Source organism: Cricetulus griseus, chromosome 3 (assembly GCF_003668045.3).
Source record: "Cricetulus griseus strain 17A/GY chromosome 3, alternate assembly CriGri-PICRH-1.0, whole genome shotgun sequence".
Lineage (NCBI taxonomy): Eukaryota > Metazoa > Chordata > Mammalia > Rodentia > Cricetidae > Cricetulus > Cricetulus griseus.
Window position 1 is genome coordinate 147,146,099 of NC_048596.1, and position 22,596 is coordinate 147,168,694.

At 43.0% G+C, this 22,596-nt stretch overlaps 1 protein-coding gene across 3 annotated transcripts in view; it reads left to right on the forward strand.

The window, feature by feature from the left end:
* LOC100765471 (protein kinase C-binding protein NELL1) overlaps positions 1–22,596 on the forward strand; it is an 864,465-nt gene that overhangs the window by 137,007 nt on the left and 704,862 nt on the right. For 2 of the 3 annotated variants that reach the window (XM_027410508.2, XM_027410509.2), the window contains exon 4: positions 3,998–4,168. The exons of the other annotated variant lie outside the window; for it this stretch is intronic. In XM_027410508.2, coding sequence (XP_027266309.1) covers positions 3,998–4,168 — 171 coding nt within the window. The remainder of the gene's footprint in view (positions 1–3,997; positions 4,169–22,596) is intronic. 3 annotated transcript variants of the gene reach the window in all.

Consider the following 22,596-nt stretch of genomic DNA (forward strand, 5'->3'; position numbering starts at 1 on the left):
TGCTGTCTGGGAGGCCAGTACAGGATTGATCCAGACCCCTGAACATGGATGTCAATGAGGAGGCCTCTGCACTCTAGGTGGCCCCTGGTAGTGGATTAGTATTTTTCCCTGGTGTAAGAAGGGACTTTGAGAGCCCATTCCACATGAAGGGATACACTCTTGGCCTGGACACCTGGGGAAGGGCCTAGGCCTGGCCCAGGACGATGTAGTGGACTTCAGGGAGTCCCCCTTGAGGGCCCTACCCTGCCTGGGGAGTGGAGGGTGGATGGGGTGGGGAGTAGATTGGGGGGGAGGAGGGGTGGGGTGAGGGGAGGGAGAAGTAGAAGGGATTGATATGTGAAACAAGCTTGTTCCTAATTTGAACTAATAAAAAAATCAAAAAAAAAAAAAAAAGAAAGAAAGAAAGAAAGGGGAAGGGTTTGTTTGGGCTCAAAATTTCACAAGTGTTAGTCCGTGTCAGCTGACTCCTTTACTGTGCCCTATAGTTAGGCAGTGAAATCAGGTGACAAAGGAATATGACTGCTTATGGTGGTGGCTGGGAAAGGGTGAGCATTAGAAAAATGGTGAGAGATGGAGAGACAGAGTCATCTGAGGGAAAGCAATACAGAGAGGGATAGATAGACACACAGAGACAGAGACACACAGAGAAAAAACCCATAAATAAATACAGAGCTACAGAGAGAAAGCCAGAGAGAAAAATACATAAAGAAATACAGAGATACACACAGACAGAGATACACACAGACAGAGATACAGAGAGTGACAGGGAGGAGAGAGTGACAGGGAGGAGAGAGGGAGAGGGAGAGGGAGAGGGAGAGAGAGAGAGAGAGAGAGAGAGAGAGAGAGAGAGCGAACTTCCTTCAACTGGGTCCCACACCAATAACACCACCATATTATAAATCCATCAAGAGACTGATTGATGTACGGATTTGATCGGAGCCCTATGTTGGCTCCAGGAACAGGGTACTAAGCCTTCAATACATGAGTCCTCTGGGAGCACTACAATCAAACCATAGCACTCTATTATAGATCATGGTGCTCCCTTCCCATGCCACAGCCTTCAGATTGGTGACTGCCTCCTGAAGGTTACTGTCAGAAGTATGCCTCCTGTGCCCATGAGTGGAGAGTTACTGCCATCCCTGGGGACATAAGAGCAGTTGCATAATTGAACTCTTCAATCACACACCGACTTGAGTTGGACTCAAGTAGTTTGAGGTGCATTGCCTCTGAGTGTGTGTTGCTGTCAGAAAAGTCACCCAAGGTACAAGTGCCCACTGTGAAACACTAGAGTTTTCCTCATAGGCATATATTTTTGATTACTACAAGGTAATCACTTACTCCACTACTTTGTAAAGAAATCTTTAAACAATCTATTTATAACACATTAAGCACTTGCCCAATGAGGCTGTAACCCCAGGGACAGTGATTGAATCTGGTTAAATGTACTTACCCCCATCTTAATGATTTCATCAGCCATCTTGGTGAACATTTGAAATTGTCATTGACTGAAGTCCTTTCAAGGTCAGGGCATTCTCCCAGGAGTCTCTTATTGGTCAAAATAATTGAGAGGTTTCTCCTAATATGGGGATCTTGGTGAGGTCACAGAAAATCATGGTACTTTTCTATGTTGGAGCTGTGTCCTCCTGGGACCAGGCATGCTCTGTGTCTGTTCATGTGAGAACTCAATGTGAAGTAGTAATAAAAATTGCACTTGGCATGTTCAAGGCATGAGGTGTTTGCTTGTATGATGGCAGCTTCCCTTGACTCCTCCTGCACCATTTCTAGGCCACTTTCTACTTTATGATGGGAAGGGACACATTTTATTGCATTTTTCACTAGTCTCAGAACATCTTGATAGAGGGATCTATATTTCAGATCCTTTTGTCTCTTCCCTATGTGCCCACCAAAGACACATTGAGTTAAAGAGTTGATGGATAAACAAGAACCTTCAGTGTCCTGACTCGGTTCTTCAGTTTGATTCTTTTTTTTTTTTTTTTTGCAGATTTTTTATTTGAATTAGAAACAAGATTGTTTTACATGACAATCCCAGTTCCCTCTCCCTCCTGTCCTCCCCTACCACCCCCTCAACTAAAACCCTATCTATCACATATCCTTTCTGCTCCCCCTGGATGGTGAGGCCTTCTATTGTTTCCTTTGGGATAGGGCCTAGGCCCACCTTCATGTGTCTTGGCTCAGGGAATATTCCTCTATGTGGAATGGGCTCCCAAAGTCCATACCTATGCAGTTTGATTCTTCTAGAATATATTTGATGCTTTGAAGAAATTTAAGGATTTCTTTACGATAAATAAGAAATTTCTTCCTTTTGAAAATATGTCTTATATCAGTTATTCCTAATTAGCATGAACCTGGGCATGGGAACTGGCTTCTATGGTAGGAAAAATTTCTTAGGGCTAATTCCTTGTGCTGCTGCTGCTGAGGTGGTTGCAAGGTGATCTTCCCTCTATGCTTCCCATTGGAAAATCCTTGTGAATGATGAGCAAGAAATGTTCATTACCTCTTTGACATGGTGGGTCATATTCAAAGAGGCTGATTTTCATGATGGCTCCATCTAGTCTTCTTCACCAGTGATGAATTTTGTGTTTTATATTTAACACAGTCACACTTGGGTCTGGCCAGCTCAGTGTATTATAGGAAACCCTGTAGCTCCTTCTAACTACAAGAATTATCCTGTCTTCCTGTCTAGGTGAATGTCTCTAGAGTTGCATGCACTGCTGGAGGTGAATGATAGCTGAGCTTATGCCTGGTATGACTTAAGGGCATTTTCTGGTGCCTAGGAGATGCCAATAACCCGAGGCACAGTGAAGGATCTATTTATAACCATTAAATATAAGTTTTTCTCCCTTATTTCCCCTCCCCTCCCCTCTTCTCCCCTCCTCTCCTCCCCTCCTTCCTTCCCCTTTCCAATCTTCTTTCCTGATATAGTTGCATGTAGCCCAGGCCAGCCTCAAACTCACTATATATTATCAAAAATTACCACAAGCTTCTCTGATCTTCCAGTGTCTACCTTCTCAGTGATATAATTACAAGTGTGTGTGCCACACCTGATTTATGCCATGCTAGGGAATGAATCCAGGGCTTCACAGATGCCTGGCAAACACTCTAGCAACTGGGCTACACCATCCATCAGAATCTCAGTTTTTCAGTCTTTAAAAGGGGATAGAAATGCAAGTATTATGGGAGGCAAATTAGAACGTGTGTGCAACATTCTAGTGCACAGCTGGCAATTAGGTCAGGCACATGGCAACGACAGTGAAGATAACTGGAAGTTAGAGGAGACAAAGTCCTCAACAACCCATGGAAGGGCTAGTCCTAACACATAAGACCTCGGTGATGGCACAAAGAATTTTACATGGATCTGAAAAACATGAGGACACCCTTAGGAAAGAAAACTCAAGCTATGTGCTTTATACTGTGGTAATCATAAGTACTGACTCATGTGTGGGTGACTGTATGCCCTCTCTGTCCCGCCATGTGGGGATTATCTGTCTAGTGAAATCACCTCCCCAGGGGGAAGCACAGAAGGAGACTTAACTTGTCACTCTTGCGTGAATTTCAATCCCAGATACCCAACCCAACTTTTTTTTTTCCTCATTAATTCTCAAAAAACTTTAAATGGCTGTTCTAAAAACAAACATCAATGAAACCTTTTCACACCAATGGCCCTTTTCAGTCAATAGAAAGAGGCTGTCGAGCTGTAGTTTTAAGTATTTAGGAAGCATAACTCCAAGCTCCACTTATTAGCCAGCGTGTTTTCTCCTTACTGTGCATCAAATGATCTCCATGCCAGCAGCTCAATGTTTTAGAACGGCTCTCAGACAATAGATGGAGTGGGCTCCATACTGTACACTTGATTTCAGGTCATGGCCTTGTGTGCTGTGTTTAGGTAATTTTAGATTCCAAGAAACCTGGTAATGAGGATGTGGGGCTGATGAGTGCCATAGTGCCCAGAACTAAAGCCTTTGTTCTTTACGTGCAGCTACTTTGAACTGGAGAGCAGTGGCCCAAGGGAAGAAATACGCTACCATTACATCCATCGTGGGAAGCCCAGGACTGAGGCCCTCCCCTACCGCATGGCCGATGGACAGTGGCACAAGCTTGCACTGTCAGTGAGCGCCTCTCACCTCCTGCTCCATGTCGACTGCAATAGGTATGCTTGACTTTGATCTTCAGTGACTCTACCCTCCAAATATCATTCTGTCTGGGGAAGGGGGTAAAATGTTAACCCCCCCTTCACCAAAACCAGGGGACTTTAATTGTCATTTAACCTACTGAATGGGCCATTAGGCATGCTGAAATGACCAACTGTAATACGATAAGAAAACAGTTCATTAAGATGAAACTGTATCCTGTGATTAGGAACAAATGTAAAAAAGGTTGATTACAGATTGGGGACTATTAACTGCCCCTCAGTGAGCTCTCAGCACTGGCTGAAGTTCCATGGAGCTGTGACCACAGTTAACTGTGATATATTGTCAGGGTCATTCCACTTGGAAGTGAATAAGCCAGTCTATGTTAGGATGAGTCCGAGAAGCTTTGCAGCTGATTCTGTTTTATTTCATCAAGAACAGCTTTGCTTTAGTTAAGCAGACACTTCTTAGAGAGGCTTTTAAAAGTCCTTTATGGTTGAGACCTCCCAGGCTCTGCAGGGGAAGGACTATGCTGGCTTATCAGTGGGGGGCAGTGTCACCTGGGTGGGTGGAACTTCATAAGAGGTTGTTGGCTGTGGTGAGGAAGAAGTACTATCTGCATGTCTGTTTCTGCAGGCAGGCTCACTGATAGCTGAGAAGGGGAGGGGACCATTGGTCTCTACTGTATCATTTGTGGGTGGACAGATGGATAATGGTGGTCAATGTTTTGATCTTTCCACCCATTGAAAATTCTTTTGGATTGTGACCCAAGGCTAATGATAGAGGTTCTCTCTCTCTCTCTCTCTCTCTCTCTCTCTCTCTCTCTCTCTCTCTCTCTCTCTCTCCCTCTCTCTCTCTCTCTCTCTCAGCAGTGCATATGCATTATTAGCTTCAGCAATGATGCTGTCCAAGTTAAAATGACCATCCAGCCACAAGGCATGTTCCCTGGGTCTCAGGGTATAGGCTAAACAAGGTGGGATAGCCTTTTATCTAAAACCCACGTAGACAGGGGTGTTCCAAGGACACTCTGTATCGGACTGTCAATCTGATGAGAAGATGCTGCAGTGCACTTACCATTTTGGTGCTACCATCTCCTCTAGAGGACTGGGGGACAGGAGAGTGTGTCAGGATCAAGGCAAGGTCTGCCCTACTGAATGCAACTTGATCTGGCTGGATATGATCTATTGAAGATGCTCTCCAGGCATTTTCGATACTGATGCTTCCAGTGAATACAATGTGTATGTCCGGGGAGAGTCACTGGTTATTTTACCCCACAGACTTGGGCTGCACAGCCTGAATGAAGTCATCCTTTAGCTGCCCTCTTCATGTCTACCTTAAAGAGCTCATTGTTTCCTCCATCTTGATAGAACAAAAGTGCCTCCTGAGTCCATGGTCTACTGACCACTCAGGCACTTCCCCCATGAGATTGCAGAGGAGGGAACTGCAAGCTTCCTGAATCCATTGGCCAGTTTTGGAATTCCCAACTGAGAAGCCCCAAGATTCTTGCCCTATTCTTGCATTGCATTTGTATACATTGTTATTCCCAACACTTTACTATTCCGTGGCATTGCTCATTTTGGAGAAGAGAAAGATAACAGAGTGTGTCTCCTAAGTTAGTGTCTCACACTCAAATTCTCTGATTCCAGTTCAGTAGCCTCTTTCTCCTCTTGAGCCACTTGCTAATTGCATGAGTTCAAACAGTTTAATTTCGTTGCATGTCAGTTTTATCTTCTTTTAAATGGTATTATTCATATTCACACATAGTACTTCTAAGTGTGCACTGTGTAAAGGATATTTTAGTCAATGACAAAATGGTGATCTCCATTGATGGGTCCCCAGGAGATGATGTATAAGCCCACTTGGTCATGTCCCCAGAGTGATGAAATTGTCTCCCCATTCATTTGTCAGTGCATACTGTCCTGAGGCACTATAGATCTGCATGTGTGCATGAACAGACATGGAGAATATTCTGAGGCTGAGACCTTTGGTCCTCAGTCCACATCTCTCTTTGCTGCTGTCACTTATGCCACATACCTGTGTTGTCTTTGGCCTTGATTCCAAACCATTCCCATGGCTTGTTCATCAGAAGTGACAGAGAAGAGGACATGAGTGCTGTAGCTTTGGGATTGACCTCATTTTGGCAAAAGTGTGGAGTGTCTATATAGCCCCCCTTCTTTCCTTGATACTTTTCACTCTTTGGCTTGTTGCTAACATGGAGGATCTTAGGGGATGTTTGAGTTTGCTCTTACTGGAATAAACACAATGACAAAAATAGCTGAAGGTGGAAAGTAGTCATTTCCACATAAGAGTACATCATCACGGGAAGCCGGGGCAGCAGCTCACGTCCGGAACCTGGAGGCAGGAACTACTCAGGAACTATGGAGGGACTCACTCTCTTGTTCTAGGACCCATATTCAGCCACCCTTTTTTGTGCAGCACATGCGCATCTGCTTAGGGATGGCCCAAATCCATAGTGGGCTGAGCTCTCCCACATCAACTGGCCTACAAACGTTCTCTAATGATTTTTCCTTCTTCCTTGATGGCACCAGTTTGTGGCAAGCTGATAGCAAATCTGTCAGCACAGGAGAGAAACATGTGAATCTATTGGTAATTATTGAGTGAAGCCCCCCCCAACACAAGCATACCTTTTAGATAAGTTGCTGGGTAACAGACCTAGAAGGAAAAGGTACATATTGATTCTTCTAGAGAAAAAAATCTAGAAGCATGGGTTCCAGAATGGTGGACTACATGCATAATGTTACCTGGGGAATTTACTAAAAACAGGCAGGCAGGGCCATAGCTGACCTACTAAGGGTGGAACTGAAGATGTTTTTATTTTTAGCTGACACCTAATGTTTGTATACATTTAGAGGACCACATGATAATTCAATACAGTATACAATATATTTTGATGAAATGTGGGTAATTAGCCTTTATCTCCTCACACATTTATCATGTCTATGTGTCTGGGAACCTTTGGATTCTTCTAGCTACTTGGAGATATAAACTGTTGCCAATGAAAGTTAGCCCACTGAACTGTAGGATTTTAGAACAATTCCCCCTATCTTTTTGTTATCGAACCCTTGATTCCTACCCTTTAGGGATCACTGTTCTCTTCTCTTATTCTGTTTTAATGTTTTAAGCTTCCACAAATGAGTGAGAATGGGAGCTATTTGTTCTAACATGGCTGGATTATTTCACTTGACATCATAGTCTTTACTGCCAGTCACATTGTCACAAACGGCATGCTTTAATTCTGATTCATGATGGATATCTCATGGCATATATTTTATAAAGCTCTCTCTATTGGTTTTGTATAGGAAGTTTAACCTCAGTGAATGGACTGACATTCCAGAGCCACTGTTTAAGCAGAGTGTGTGTGGGGGGTGATGTAGAAGTTGGATGCCTATGAGAAACCAGGGCTTGGAAATCAAGACTGGAAGTGCAGCCCTGGAGAGGAAGAGATGAGGATGTGGGACAAAGTAGTATAGGGAGCAAAAAACATGCCCGTTCTCTTCACAAGTTGCTCCTCAGGAAGCATGAGCTGGCCCTACAGTGACATCAGCTTGGCCACTTGTACCAGTGTACTTGTCTACTCCTCATTGTCCAGGTCATTTTTATAAAGAGGGAATGTCACAGAGACTTACTACCCTTCTAGCTGTGCCTTTCAATCCACCTTGAGATCATCTCTAGTTTTTTTTGATCTTTCTTATCCTGTCCCATTTTTCCCTCCCAACCCATCACGCATCGGAGTCCTGTTGGTTAGATGGAGATGATAGAGCTCAAATAGACTGATTGTTGACTACACTTGGCCATTTAGTGTAAGATTTTATTTTTAGGATGAGGAACCCTAAGATTACAGGTCTGACTGTGAGCATCTGCTGTGACTGTTCAGGTCTGACTGTGAGTGTCATCTGTGACTGCTCATGTCTGACTGTGAGTGACTGCTGTGACTTACTGATCAGATCTGACTGAGAGGGTCTACTGTGACTGTTAAGCCATATGGTGGTGGTGGCTACCACTAGAGTTACAACATAAGAGAAGTCAAGGATGGCTCAGGGGCATCCTTTCTAGTATTTTCCTATCCAGTATTCCTATGTGAAATCTAATGAACTTGTGTCAGGAAGGGGCATCCTTTCTAGTATTTTCCTATCCAGTATTCCTATGTAAAATCTAATGAACTTGTGTCAGGAAATAGACTTGTGTTATTGATATCTATTTAGGCTTGATAATTTGCTAAGCTAAGTAGTTCCTAAGATAACATTTAGTGACTGCTTTCTTAGGCTCACAGACTAAAAAAACACCCAAAGAAGGTAGATGACTAAGTTTCAGTCACATAAGCATAAAAACAAAACCTTGAGCTGGGAACCACCTGCCAAACCTTAGTCATGCCACATCTCCAAGTCACCTTCACAGTGTGCTAACATTACATTCTGCTTAAGACAAAGTCTTCCAAGGGCAGAGATACTGGAAGCTGTGAAGAGCATCTGGGATTAATGAGTCTGAAGAATGGGAGGGAATCTTGGTCACACTTCACTCAAGAGATTAGTGCCTGGTGGTTTGAATGAGAAATGTCCCCTACAGACTCATGTATGTGAACAGTTGATCCCCAGTTAGCTGGGGAGGTTATGGAATATTAAGGAGGCAGAGCCTTGCTGTAGGAGGCATGTCTGTGGTGGGGGTGGTGTTGAGACCTTGTAGCCTGGCTCTACTTCCATGCTGGAACCATAAACCCAAATAAATACTTCCTCAAGTAGGTTTTGACAATTTCACCACAGCAACAGAAAATAACCAATTCAGTATCTATGTAATGAACTACAAAATTTAAACACCAAACATCAGTGACCAGGCCAATGAAATGAACAGACAGTTCTCAAAAGAAATACAAATGGCTGAAAGTCATTTTTTAGATGTCCAACATCTTTAGCCCTCAGAAAATTGCAAATTAAAACTGCATTGATAATTCTATCTCATGTTTGTCAGAATGGTCATCTTTGAGAAAATAATAATTAAAAAATAATACCAATATAATAAATGCTGGTGAGGATGTGGAGAAAGAGAAATCCTTACCCACTGTTGGTAGGAGTTATTACCAGTATAGCCATTATGAAAATAAATGTGGTTGTTTCTCATGAAACTCAAAATAGAACTGCCATATGACCCAGCTGTATCACTCATAGACATACCCAAAGAACAACATCCTACCACAGGGATACTTACATCTCTGTGTTTACTGGTGCTCGATTCACAATAGCAAGGAGACAGAATCAGCCTGGTTGTCCATCAGTTAATGGATGCATAATTAAAATGTGTCACATATACAGGACAAGATTATATTCATCTGGGAAAAAAGTGGAATTATGAAATTGTCAGGAAAAATGAGTGGAGTTGGGAAATATCTTAATCCAGTCTCCTAAAACCCAAACCAACAGGTTCTAGAGGTGAGAACAGTGGAAGGGGACTCATGAGAAAGGCTTTAAGGAACACGGGTGATGTTACTGTGGAAAAGAAGGGGTGAGGGGTAGGGTGGGGTGGGGTGGGAAGATGGGGAAGGGAATCAGTAAGGAAGGGTCAATTTCAACCAAGCCTGTATGAAATGATGCAAAGAACCCTGCTGTTTTGTCTGCCAACTAAATAATATGATCTTTTTGTCTAAAGGATGAAACAATTCCCCAGGCAATCATATTATTTTGAAGCATTTTAGCCTGGGAGACTTCTCCCTCCCACTTTTTAAGGTTAGAATTGGGAAATGGAGCTAATTGCTCAAATTGTCACAAGGAAAGCAGCTTCTATTTTAGTCAGCAGACAACACTCTCTGCTGAAGCTGGCAGTTTTCTCACCACTTTGGCTGTTCCTCTGGGCCTGCTTAGCAGCTCCAGGTAGCATAGGTGGAGATCTTGAGTGAGAAACCCAAGGACCAGTTTGTTGGCTGGCTTAGACTGGTTATCTCCATTGCCTTAGTTTTACATTTTTTTCATGCTGCCTTTTATGTTAATAACTTCCAGTATTTCAGAGGCAGTTAATGGTTGCTAGGTGGAGGATGGGGTCATGAAGCTACAGCCCTTCCTAGGAAGGATGGTTAATGGATGCTGGGATAGGGAAGACATTTTCTTCAGTAGTGTAGCCACTGGTAAGTGCTCATGTTCCTGTAAATAACCCCTTACCTATGCTCATGTCAGCAACCCTAATTAAACTCATTGGGTCACCAAAACAAAACAAATGAGACACAAAAGTAGAAAGGTGGCATTGGTTTTGGAGAGGAGGTGTGTCAGCAGGAGTGGGGGTTGTGTGAGATAGGGCAGTGGCAGGTTCTAGATCCATTATGTACATGTATGAGTGTCATAGTGAAATCCATCATCATGTGTTATTAATATGTGCTGATAAAAATTGTTGCTGGCCAAGCTGAGAATGAGGCATCTGGTCTATCCCCTGCATTCTCAGCTCATGTGCCAGCATAGGCCCATGATTCCAAAGGGCATTAACATGGGGTACAGACATGTGACCTTTTTTTTTTTTAAAGATTTTATTTATTTATTATGTATACAACATTCTGCCTCCATGTATATCTGCACACCAGAAGAGGGCACCAGATCTCATAACAGATGGTTGTGAGCCACCATGTGGGTGCTGGGAATTGAACTCAGGACCTCTGGAAGAGCAGTTGGTGCTCTTAACCTCTGCGCCATCTCTCCAGCCCCGACATGTGACCTTTGATCATCCTCATTAACCATAACACAGATTTTCTTTCTTTTATTTTGGTGACTTTTAATTTTCTACTAGTACATCAAATTAATTTATTAGCCATATTGTTTATTCCAGACTGTGAAGTGCTCAGAAAACAAGAGCCTAGCCACCAGGAAGTTCATGGCTTTTAAAATTAGTTATCCAAAGTCCACTCTGAAGTCATCACCCCTCCCTCAGTGACAGTCTGGTCTTAGACCAAATCCCTGTGAGCCAGCTTATATGACAGCATGTAAGGGCAGTTGATCTTTGGAGAGAATTGAAAATAGTCATGTCCGGATTTCCTGTCTATTGCTATAATGAACACGATGACCAAAATCAACTTGGGGAGGAAAGGGCTTATTTCATCTTACAGTTTGTAGTCCACCAAGGCTGGAAACTGGAGTAGGGACTGATGCAGAGGTTATGGAGGAGTGCTGCTTACTGGCTCCCTTCCCATGACTCGATCAGCCAGCTTTCTTATACAACCCAGGACTGCATGTTCAGGGGTGGCACCACCCACAGTGAATTGGGACCTTCCGTGGTGATCATCAATCAAGAAGATGCCCTACAGACTTGTCTCCATGCCAGTCTGGTGGAGGCATTTTCTTATTTAAGATTTCCTCCTTCCTGATAACTTGAGCTCATATCAAGTTGACAAAACCTAACTAACCAAAGTCATGTCTGTTGTATCAGCCTTTGATTGTTACTGGCAGTGAGCTTGTTGGTAGTGATGGGATGGGTTTCCTAGAACTTTCCATTCAGTTGTATTCTCTGGGGACCCTGACTAGTACCCTTTGTTGCTACTTCTAGTCTACATCCTTATTCCCCACCTGTTAGAAAGGACAATTGGTCACAGTAAAACACAGCTCTGAATTCTTTATTTTGGATTTTTTGTTGCTATTTATTTATTTATTTGGTGTGTGTGTGTGTGTGTGTGTGTGTGTGTGTGTGTGTGTGTGTGTGTGTACTTGAAGGAATGCATGTATCACACTGTGTATGTGGACATCAGAGAACAACTTGTGTGAGTCTATTCTCTCTTTTCACTAGGTGGATCCTGGGGACTGAACTCAGGTCATTAAACCTGGCTGGCCATGAATCTCTGGATTCTTCTTCAGACTTTAAAAAATCATGTTTGGCCCATGAAGGTACACACACACACACACACACACACACACACACACACACACACACACACACACACACACACCACCCCTGCAACCAGGTTGTCACTGAAAGTCAGCTCAGTGATTCTATTCTATGTGCTTTGTGTCTGTATGTGTGTTTGGTGCATGCAGAGACTAGAAGAGGGTGTTAGATCCTGTTCAACTGGAGTAACAAATGGTTATGAGCCTCTATGTGGATTTTGGGAATTGAATCTTGGTGCCAGGAGAGCACTCAGTGCTTATGACTGCTGAGAGACCTCTCCAGCCCCTCAGTGATTACACTCTAGATGATAAGCATATTAGATTCCCATTTTAATACTTCACTTATTTACATGGAGCAATCCAACCTTTGCACCCAGCTGATTTTGTAATGCACATAGGATTAGAAACTGAGCTCTTTATGAATCACAGAAAAAGCCAGTAATTCAAGGTTTCTGTCCAATATTCTTCAGTACTTTCAAGATGTGAGCATCTGCTTCTACATAGTATATTATTTTCATAATGGAATGTTTTGATATGGCATCTTCTGCAGAACTGCTGAAGTATTTACAAATACTGTCTTATTCTCTTATTAAGCCTCATGTTCCTCCAGGTAGTTAAGCCATTTGTGTGATGACTCCATGAGTTTTATACAAAACCTGCTGCAGTATGATGGGGCCATGAAGAGATGACTGGGAAAGGCCAGGGTTTCCTAGAGAGCAGCCAAGACTCCCTAACTCACTAGCCCTGGCTTTCCTGCTTGATATATATTCTTTACACAGGAAACAAAAAATGCACACCACGTCTCATTAGCAAAACCCATTAAAATTGAACCAGGTAGCTAGCATATGTCTCATTCCAACTAAGACAACAGCTCTAAATTCTCTGTCTATAAAGAATCACAAGCAGGCTGGAAAGATAGGATATAACCTATGCTCGAATAAGACAGTCCTTTGAGTAGTTCAAGAGGCACCACAAGACAAGCCATGATGGATCACTGCATTTCTGGTGCAAACAGTCACACCTGGGGATCTCCAGGGGGCTGTGCAGTAGCCTGTACCTCACTATCCCAGGTGAACTGAATGGAGATTTCTACAGCTTCATAGGATGCTATGTGAACTGTTAGCCATGTCTGACTGGGATGTGAAGCACTGTTCATGTTGCAGAGATCACAAAGCCGATCATAGTCTGGTAAGAGTAGAATTGTGTAAAGGAAAGCAAGCCTACAGAGAGGCAGAGGAGGAAGCATGGGAGAGGGAGAAGGGCGAAGGAAGAGTAATCTTCCATGTTTCATATTCCAGACATGAGCTTTGCTATTTAAAACAGGCTGAAATGAATACTTAAACTCTCGTCTTGGTTTTGCCATTTGTGAAATGTGATTTCATGCAGTTGTGTAGGAGTGTGAAAGGCAATCAGGGCTTAGTTTTCTCATTCTTTCATTGGCCAGGAACCATGCTTGCTTTTTGTAAAATAGGAGCCATCGTGGCTCTTTTACCACAGAGTTGTGGGAATGTAGCTGGAGGGCGTGTGTTAAAGCAGGATATTTCAAGCTGCAATCGTTAAGTCTTGTGGCATGGAGATGACTTTAAAGTATGAGGCTGGAACAAGTGCAGTGAGTCAGACTTGCAGTTTGCTGGCAAGAGGTGCTTATGTCCCAGATTCATGGTGCAGCTTAAGGCTGGAGGCCAGTCAGATCTCTGGAGTTATTATGATTGACAGCTCCCAGGAGGGGCACTCCAGTAGATTGCCTTGGTTTCCTAGTCTTAGTTGAGCATGGTAGTACCTGGCTTTTTATGAGAGGAGAATCACTTTTGAAATGTGTGACTGAGGAAAGAAGGACAGAAGATCCATGGGGCAAGGAAGTCTCATTTCTGGTCCTCACAGGGTTTTGAGAATGTGGTGTAGTACCTTTCTCTCTTTTTTCCCATTATTAGTGGGGGCAGAGTTTACTCCCTCCCAGTGGGAGCAAAAATTATGGATTATGAGAGAATGTAAAACTCTGACCACACAAGGGAAATTATCCATTATAGTTTTCTGGGCCTTATAAAGACCCCATGGATGAACAAAATAGTGTTCTGCCTTAAAAACCTGGCATGTTAGCCAGCAAGTATTCTGGACTGAATTGACTTGAAATAAATGGCGAAATTATGTGATTCTGAACAAATTACGTATGGTCTCTGGACTTTGGCTTTTTTTTTTTTTTTTTGAGACAGGGTTTCTTTGTGTAGCTTTGGAACCTATCCTGGCACTTGCTCTGGAGACCAGGTTGGCCTTGAAATCACAGAGATCTGCCTGTCTCTGCCTCCTGAGTGCTGGGATTAAAGGTGTGTGCACCAATGCCTGGCTGACTTCTGCATTCTTTTTTTTTTTTGTGCTTTACATTTATATGTTTATATAAATTTTATTTTATTTTTTGTTTTATTTTATTAGTTCAAATTAGGAACAAGCTTGCTTCAGATGTCAATCCCTTCTCCCTCTCCCTCCCTTCCCCCCCAACATCCCACCTGCCCCTAGCCATCCCCTCTCCACTCCCCAGGCAGGGTAAGGCCCTCAAAAGGGGCTCCCCAAAGTCTACCACATCATCCTGGCCCAGGCCTAGGCCCTTCCCCATGTGTCCAGGTCAAGAGAGCATCCCTTCACAAGGGATGGGACTTCGGCATTCTTATGCTTTTATTTTTCCTTAAAAATAAGGATTGATTTTTGTAGCCAGGCAGTGGTGGAGCATGCCTTTAATCCCAGCACTTGGGAGGTAGAGGCAGGCAGAGCTCTGTGAGTTCAAGACCAGCCTGGTCTACAAGAACTAGTTCCAGGACAGGCTCCAAAGATATATAGGGAAACCCTGCCTTGAAAAAAATAAACAAACAAAAAGATTTATTTTTATTTATTTATGTGATTGTGTATATGTTTATAAATGTCACATGTGTGCAAGTGACCACAGAGGCCAGAAGAGGGCACCAGATACCCTGGAGCTGGAGTTACAGGTGGTTGTGAATTTCCTGACATGTGAGAGCTGGGAACTGAACTTGTGACTCCTGGAAGAGCAGGAAGTGCTCTTAACTCACTGAGCCACTTCTCCATCCCCTGGGGTTTACCTTTCTAAGTATATAGAGGAGTTAAAAGAATCTAACTTTTTTTAAATCTTTTTTTTATTTGAATTGGAAACAAGAATGATTTACATGACAATTCCAGTTCCCTTTTCCATCCTGTCCTTCCCTACCATGCCCCCAACTAAAACCCTACCTGTCACATATCCTTTCTTCTATTCTTCACCTGACCCAACCTTTCTGCTCCCTCATGACCTCTGCATTCTTCCTCTTCTTCCCTTCTCTCCTCATTCTCGTAGCTCCCTTCCCCCTCTTCCCATGCTCTCAATTTGCTCAGGGGATCCTGACCCTTTCCCCTTCTCCAGGGGACAATGTATGTCTCTTTTAGGGTCTTCCTTGTTTACTAGTTTCTCTGGCAGTGTGGATTGTAGGCTGGTAATCCTTTATGCCTAAAATCCACATATGAGCGAGTACATATCATGTTTGTCTTTTTGTGACTGGGTTACCTCGCTCAGGATGGTTTCTTCTAGTTACATCCATTTTCCTGCAAATTTCAAGATTCCATTTTTTTTTTTGGCTGAGTAGTACTCCATTGAAGAATCTAACTTTTAACTCTACTTCTAGTTTTGGCCTTCTGGGCATCTCTGATTCTATTTTACCCAGATGTAGATGGGTCTTGCATTTTCCCTTCCCAGACTCTGGACAGTTCCATAGCCCAGCCCTTTCTAGAACAGGACACTTCTTAGTGGACCAGCAGGGGCTTTATAGTCCTGTGAAGCAAAGAAGCATGTAGAAGCAAAGACTGGAATTCATTTTCCACAAATGCTTACTCTTTCTTTCTAATAGCTGTCTCTCACTTTGTTGAAGTAGCTGCTAACCATGCCGTTTAGATTCTGAGGGATGTTGATGGTGGACAACCTTGTGAGTGGAAGGGAAGGCTGGTCTGGATGTGTAGGCTTTGGTAGAATGCTGACCTAAAAGAACAGCAGTGCACTAAAGCAAGAGGATGTCACATAGTTGTGCTGTTGAAAATGTGTAACAGATTCTGAATACTGAAAAGGAAAGAAGCCCTTAGATTCTATTTAGTTACCAAGATTGGAATAATAATAAGAGTGAAAGGAAAGAGCTAGGTGGCCAGTGGGATGCATTCAAAGTTATAGCAGAATTGCAGGTAGTCTTTTTATTGTTAGGGCATGTTAGATATTATAGGGCCCAATGTCTCATTCCAGCTGGACTCCCAATCCTCTTGTCTCAGGGTCTTGCAGCTCATTCATTAGATGGGCTTCAGGCTTAACTTTCCCCTATATTCATCTGTTATCAGTAGCAGGCCTGTTTCTAATTTTGTCTGTTCAAGAACTTTCCTCTTTTTTCCTCTTGTACCCCAGATATGTCTTTAGTTAACTGTGGCCTCAGTGGCACTGAGAGGTAGGAGGTGAAAAGATTAATTGAAGCAGACATTAAAAGTGCCTTCACTGTCCCCTCCACCAGCCTGTATGCCTCAGCTTCCAAAGGTTCAGTGTAAAGAGGACAAAGAACACAAAAGTTTTCCCTTTAACCAATGCTTTGTTGGCTGAAACTACCAATAGATCAACAGGAAGCTATTTTATTATGCACACGAGGCCTAAGGTGTATTAGGATTGAGAGAAAAATAAGCTCCTTTTGTAACCCAGTGACTTCATGTATGGCCTTTTGGCATATCTTGTAGTGTCACAGTGGTGGTTCTGCAGAAGGGGCATGGGAGGGCAAGGGCCACAAGAGAAACAAATGTTTTCTTACAGAGAGCATTGATGCTTTCGTCTTTATCACTATAATCTTAATTGTTCTTTTGGTGGATATGCATAGGTATTTTTTTTCAAGGAAAAAAACAGAGATGAGAAGATAAAAAGCCAAATGAGGATACCCCTGATGGGATTCTATTTGAAGAAATACACATTTATGTATTAGTTTCCTCTATTTCTTTTGTGTTCACACTTGTTGGATAGAGGAGCACTGAGGAATAAAAATTGCATGTGCCATGAGGATTTTTTAATTGAAAAAAATTTCAATTGCTGCATTTGTTTTCCAGTTATACCAAAGGTGCGGATGTTGTCATTGGAAAGACTGATTTTCTACACCAAGAAATTAATTTATCTCCCTGGAAGCTTTAATTAAACTAATGTTATAAATATGAACAGCCGTAGCTAGCTGCTGGATGCCAGAGAACAGATTCATGGCTGGTGGTGTTTAACTGCTTTTCTTCTAGGGGTGTGCTGGGGTTGGATGTGAGCATGAGGGCCTAGGAAGGGAAAAATCATCTGTACACATTTCCTTGATGACCCTGAAGACAGCTGACTAGTGTGCCCATTGCAGCCATTTAAACTTCTGCAGTGTCTCTCTCAACAGGGGCTTCAGATGTACTTACCCAGGCCATATACCAAGAGGCCTTCTCTTCAGTGTTTTCCTTGTCAATTAGAGTGGAAATAATTCCTCTTCTCCTTAAAGGGCCTGCGTGATGCTGTCTCGAGTTTTCCCCTGGAATGTCAAGATGCATCCCTGCTCATTAGAGCCGATTAGCTTGAGTATGTCACTTTCCTGACAGTAAATCTCACACACGTGCACTTACAGGCCTCGAGTGGGGAACCATCAGTAGGCTTTTTGGGGACACTTAGAATGCCTGTATTACCCCTGATGGAATTTTGTTTGATTGGAGGTAAACAGCTCCAGGCACTTAGCTAAGACACTTGGTGCATTTTTGCTAATACCTGCTTTCCAGGTCAGATGCTGTCTTTGGCTGAGTCAGAAGCAAGCAAAGGACTAAGAAATATGTAACTCAAGCTCCTTGAATCCTTTGGCATTTTAGTCTCTGAGGCCTAGAGACTAAGTTCTGGTTGAAACTTGGACATTTTGCTTAGTCACTCTGAGCTGAGGTGAATGTTTCATGCTTGTTAAGAAATGGGTATCATTGTCACTTGGGACTCACTGTAGCCCTGTGACACAGATGCTCACACATCTTATAGATGAGGATTTTTGGGATCTGCAGGAAGAAGCCATTTGTTCAAGGCTTCACAGAGGGTCAACAGCAGAGCAGATTCAGGGCCCTGGGTTAGAAAGTCTGTTCTTCAGTTGTCTCCCATGCTTCACCCAGAGCCACTCAAGAGATCCCAGTGGCCTTCTCTGGGCAGGACCTCAGGACTTGTCTTTCTTCCTTTCCCTCTCTTCCTCCCCTTTTCCGACTTCCTCCCTATGTTCTTTCTTCTCCTTGCTTCTCTCCACATGGCAGGGTGGCATTTCCCATTCTCATGGAAGAAGAGTTACCTGGTACTGGCAGAACCCTTACAAATGGAAGAACAGCCAAGTTTTATGTGTTACTTAGATGAGGCGCTGACATCCTAGGAGAGTACTTCTGGCTTGGATCAAGACCTGCCTTTCTAGAAACCAATCAATTCCAGCTCAGTAGGTCTGCAGACTCAAGGTGGCCCGAGTGTCGTTGTCTTCAGGTCTGAAGAGTCCTCTGTTCTTGGAATTGGAAGTGTGAGGGTCACAATTTCAATATCACAATGATGTGGCCTGTCAACCTTGCGAGATTTGTATGCCTTGCATGTGGCTCAGTGCGGATGGGTAATGGCCAGGGACCTAATCTGCAATGATGACTGACTGCAAATGAGCCATTTGGCCATTTCTTTGAGTGTGGAGTGAGTGGATCACACCATTCTCCTTGGTTACATATGTGGTTTTATATTCTTCCAACATAAATTTTGATACTCTCTGTTTCAAGGTGATAAACTCTATTTTTTGAGGTGACATTGTAATTGCTATGTCTCATTAAAAACTACTGGCAGTGAAATAATGTGTTGGGCAGTGGAGGACCCACATTTAGGAGGACATTAGTTGTTATTGCTTCTTTTATTGGTACCTAATTAGATATGTACTAGAGCCTGCAGGAGCTAATCAGAGAGATAGGTGAGCGCACTGAATTCTGAGTGGTTTCCACAGATGAAAACTTATGAATGTTATGTGGGTGTATAAAGGCCTTACATTGCATATTGGATCACCACATTACCTCCATGACAGAAGCACCCTGATGATGGAATCTTATACAGTTTTGGATCCTTACTTTATACAGTTTACACAAGATGTGAAGTCTGGCTCATGGTCCCCTCTACAGTTTTATCTTGTGCTTCCCTTTGTGATTCTTCAGGCTCAAGTTTCCCTGCTTCTTTGGATGTAGCATAGTTGCTTAGGCCACTGGATCCTTGTACTTGACATTTTTAAAATGCCATGTTCACCTGTGCTCATCCTTAATTTTCAAGATAGTGTTTTACATAATGTAGAGTTTTTTCTACCAAGCATTCTTACATATGGATCCAACCATCCATCCATATATAGATCATCTAGCACATCCATCCATCTATCTATCCATCCATCTATATATCTATCATCGTGTGTGTGTGTGTGTGTGTGTGTGTGTGTGTGTGTGTGTGTGTGTGTGTGTGTGTGTACTTGCCACAGTCCAGATGTAGAGGAGAGAGGACAACTGTTGGAGTCAGTTCTCTCTTTCCAGCACGTGGGTCCCAGGAGTCCCAGGAGCCTAACTCAGGTTATCAAACTTGGTGGCAGGTACTTTTATCCTCTGAGCTGTCCTGGTGTCTTTTACTCATTTGATTGGTCTTTGTGCAGGTAGTAAGCATGCAGAGGCTCACTTTTATACCTTTCATAGAGTGACCACACCAGAGCTCCTCAGACATGTTCACAATTATTAGGATTGATGAATAGGTGGAAGGGATGCTCCTGGTGTCTGTATTCTTGGCATCTAGTCTATGCTCCTAGACTTTTAGATGCTTCTAGTGGTTAAATTTCCTTTTCTTTATTGCACCCTGATTGTCTGTACATCAGGTCTCTTGTTTAGGGTTGTGTTGAGGACCAAGTGAGAACCTGCTTGCGAATATGTGCTGTAAATTTTGGTGTGCATAAGGTTAAAGTGGAGATGAATGGGTCCCAGCCTTTCTACTTTTGGCATTTGGGGCACTGGCGATTCCACAGGAGGCAGTTAATTAACATACAGCCTGTGGTACTTCCTGGGCCTAATTCACAGCACAGGGTGAGTCATGCTACCCTGCTCTGCAGTTGAATTTACACATTCTTGTGTTGGTGGGATTTCTGGGAGGCATGAAGGAGGTAATTTATAGATGGGATACAAACATAAAGCAGTCATAGGTGGTAAGGGCTGTGTGCCTCTGTGGTGGAGTGCAGGCAGAGTTGGGGTCAGTTGTTTTGTTCCTTCAGTAGACATGTCAGCTCTGAAAGATCCCAAGTCTGATTCTTGTAAGTGCAGCTGATGTACACAGACAGAGCTTCCTGAGGACCTAAGGATAACCCTTTGTGCATGGTTTCATCAACATCACACACTATTTCATAGAGCATTGTTGTGAAGCTTCATGGGTGTGCTCTTTAGTTGTTTAAATGATAAAAGGCATAAGCTATTTAAAGCTATCAACTCTGCCTTTAATCCTATTGTGGAGAAGTGGTTATTTTTAAATAATTTTTTTCCTTTCTCCAGGTAGGTTTCCTTTTTCCTTGAAGTATGCAAACACATTTTTTTTTTCAATCATGAGATAGCATTGTGCATATGCTTCCTCAGCTGGCCTTTCATTTAGCAGAATATAAGCCTGATAGACTCTTGATCTGCAGCAGGGACATGTTCAGGAGGAACAGGGCTGCTATGGTTCTCATAGGATAGTCTAGGCAGCATTGCCCCATGGCAGTGTGTGAAGCAGCATTCACTTGCAAGCTTGCAGCTTCTTGGTTTGGGCTTCATGCACCCCTCTTGTCTGTTACACACAGCAGTGATAGAAACAGGCCAAGATGCCAGGAGCCCTTGCTCTTGGGTCAGAATGTTCTATTTTAGCCATGCAGCTAGGTGTGGCCATGTCAGGTAATTGTGATGGGAGCAACAAGGTGGAAATGGGGTATGCTGAAAAAAGCCCTGTACTTTGAGTACATACAGGTACTCTGCTAGATCTTATGTTGTGTGGAGAAGAGCTGGTGCTGTCCAAGATGAGAAGTGTAGTTTAATTTAATGGTTAAAAACATGCATGTTTGGACTTGGACAGAGGTGAGTTTCAACTCTGGCTCTACCACAAGCAATAAATTACTTTATCATCTGTCTATCTATCTATCTATCTATCTATCTATCTATCTATCTATCTATCTATCTATCTATCCCTAAATGGATCTGTGGAAGATGGGTAACAATAGCACCTCTTTTATGGAGTTTTAAGAATGTGGACCAGAAAGACCAGTCTAGGATGCTAGAAATAGTGGCTTGAATAAAAGTATGCAACAAACAATAGATTTAGGTGAGACTGTACCAGGGATGTTTGTAGTCTGGATACGACAGCTGGGATTATGTCCTCTGTGTTCTTCGACTCGTACTATACCCATCATTGTATCTAGATGTTTATCCTGGCAGAAAGGACAAGGCTTGCATGCTGTCATATGCCAGTCATCTTCTCTTCCATGGTGCTTAAACAACAAAGTGTTTTTTTTTATAAAATTTTATGTAAATTTAAAACAATCTTATTTTACATACCAATACCAGTTCCCTCTCCCTCCTATTCTCCTATTCCCCTACCAACCCTCCCATCCCACCACCCATCCATTCCCCAGGGAGGGTAAAGCCTTCCATGTGGCATCATCAAAGTCTGTCACATCACTTGAGGCAGGGCCTAGACCCTCCCCCATGTATCTAGGCTGAGAGAGTATCCCTCTAGAGAGAATGGGTTCCCAATGTCCATTTGTACACTAGGGATAAATACTGGTTCCACTGCCAGAGGCCCCATACACTGTCCAGGCCTCCCGGCTGACAAACACAGTCAGGGGGCCTGGTTCAGTACTGTGCTGGTTCCCCAGCTGTCAGACTGGGGTCCATGAGTTCCCACTTGCTTAGGTCAGCTGTTTCTGTGGGTTTCCCCAGCATAGTCTTGACCCTTTTGCTCATCACTCCTCCCTGTCTATAAGTGGATTCTAGGAGTTCAGCTCAGTGCTTAGCTGTGGATCTCTGCTTCTGCTTCCATAAACTACTGGGTGAAGACTTTCTTTTACCTTTTTTTTTGAGCTAAGAGGAAATGTGTGTGTGTGTGTGTGTGTGTGTGTGTGTGTGTGTGTGAAAAGTCATAGCAATAGTTCAGTTTCATTCCTGGAAAGACTTAATACATGCTCTGGTGCTGATGCTTAGTCACACCAGGGAGAGTATTGCTTGTCTGAGCAAAGCAGAAGTGACCGGTAGAACAAATGACACAGGTGCCTGGTTTAATCAGAGGTTGACTTCATACATGACTGTTGCTGCTGTAAAGGCATCTTTGAGAGGCCATGATCCAGCCCCATCAAGGTACCATTTGTTAGGCCTTATCTTTTGAAACCTGGCTTTGTTTTTTTTCTGTTTCTTGTACCTACCCTCTCCCAAGCAATTTGGGCACAGATGTGTATTCTTTTTTTTCTTTTTCAGATAGTATTTTTTTATTTAAATTCTTTAATTACTACTCATATTTATATATCCATCCC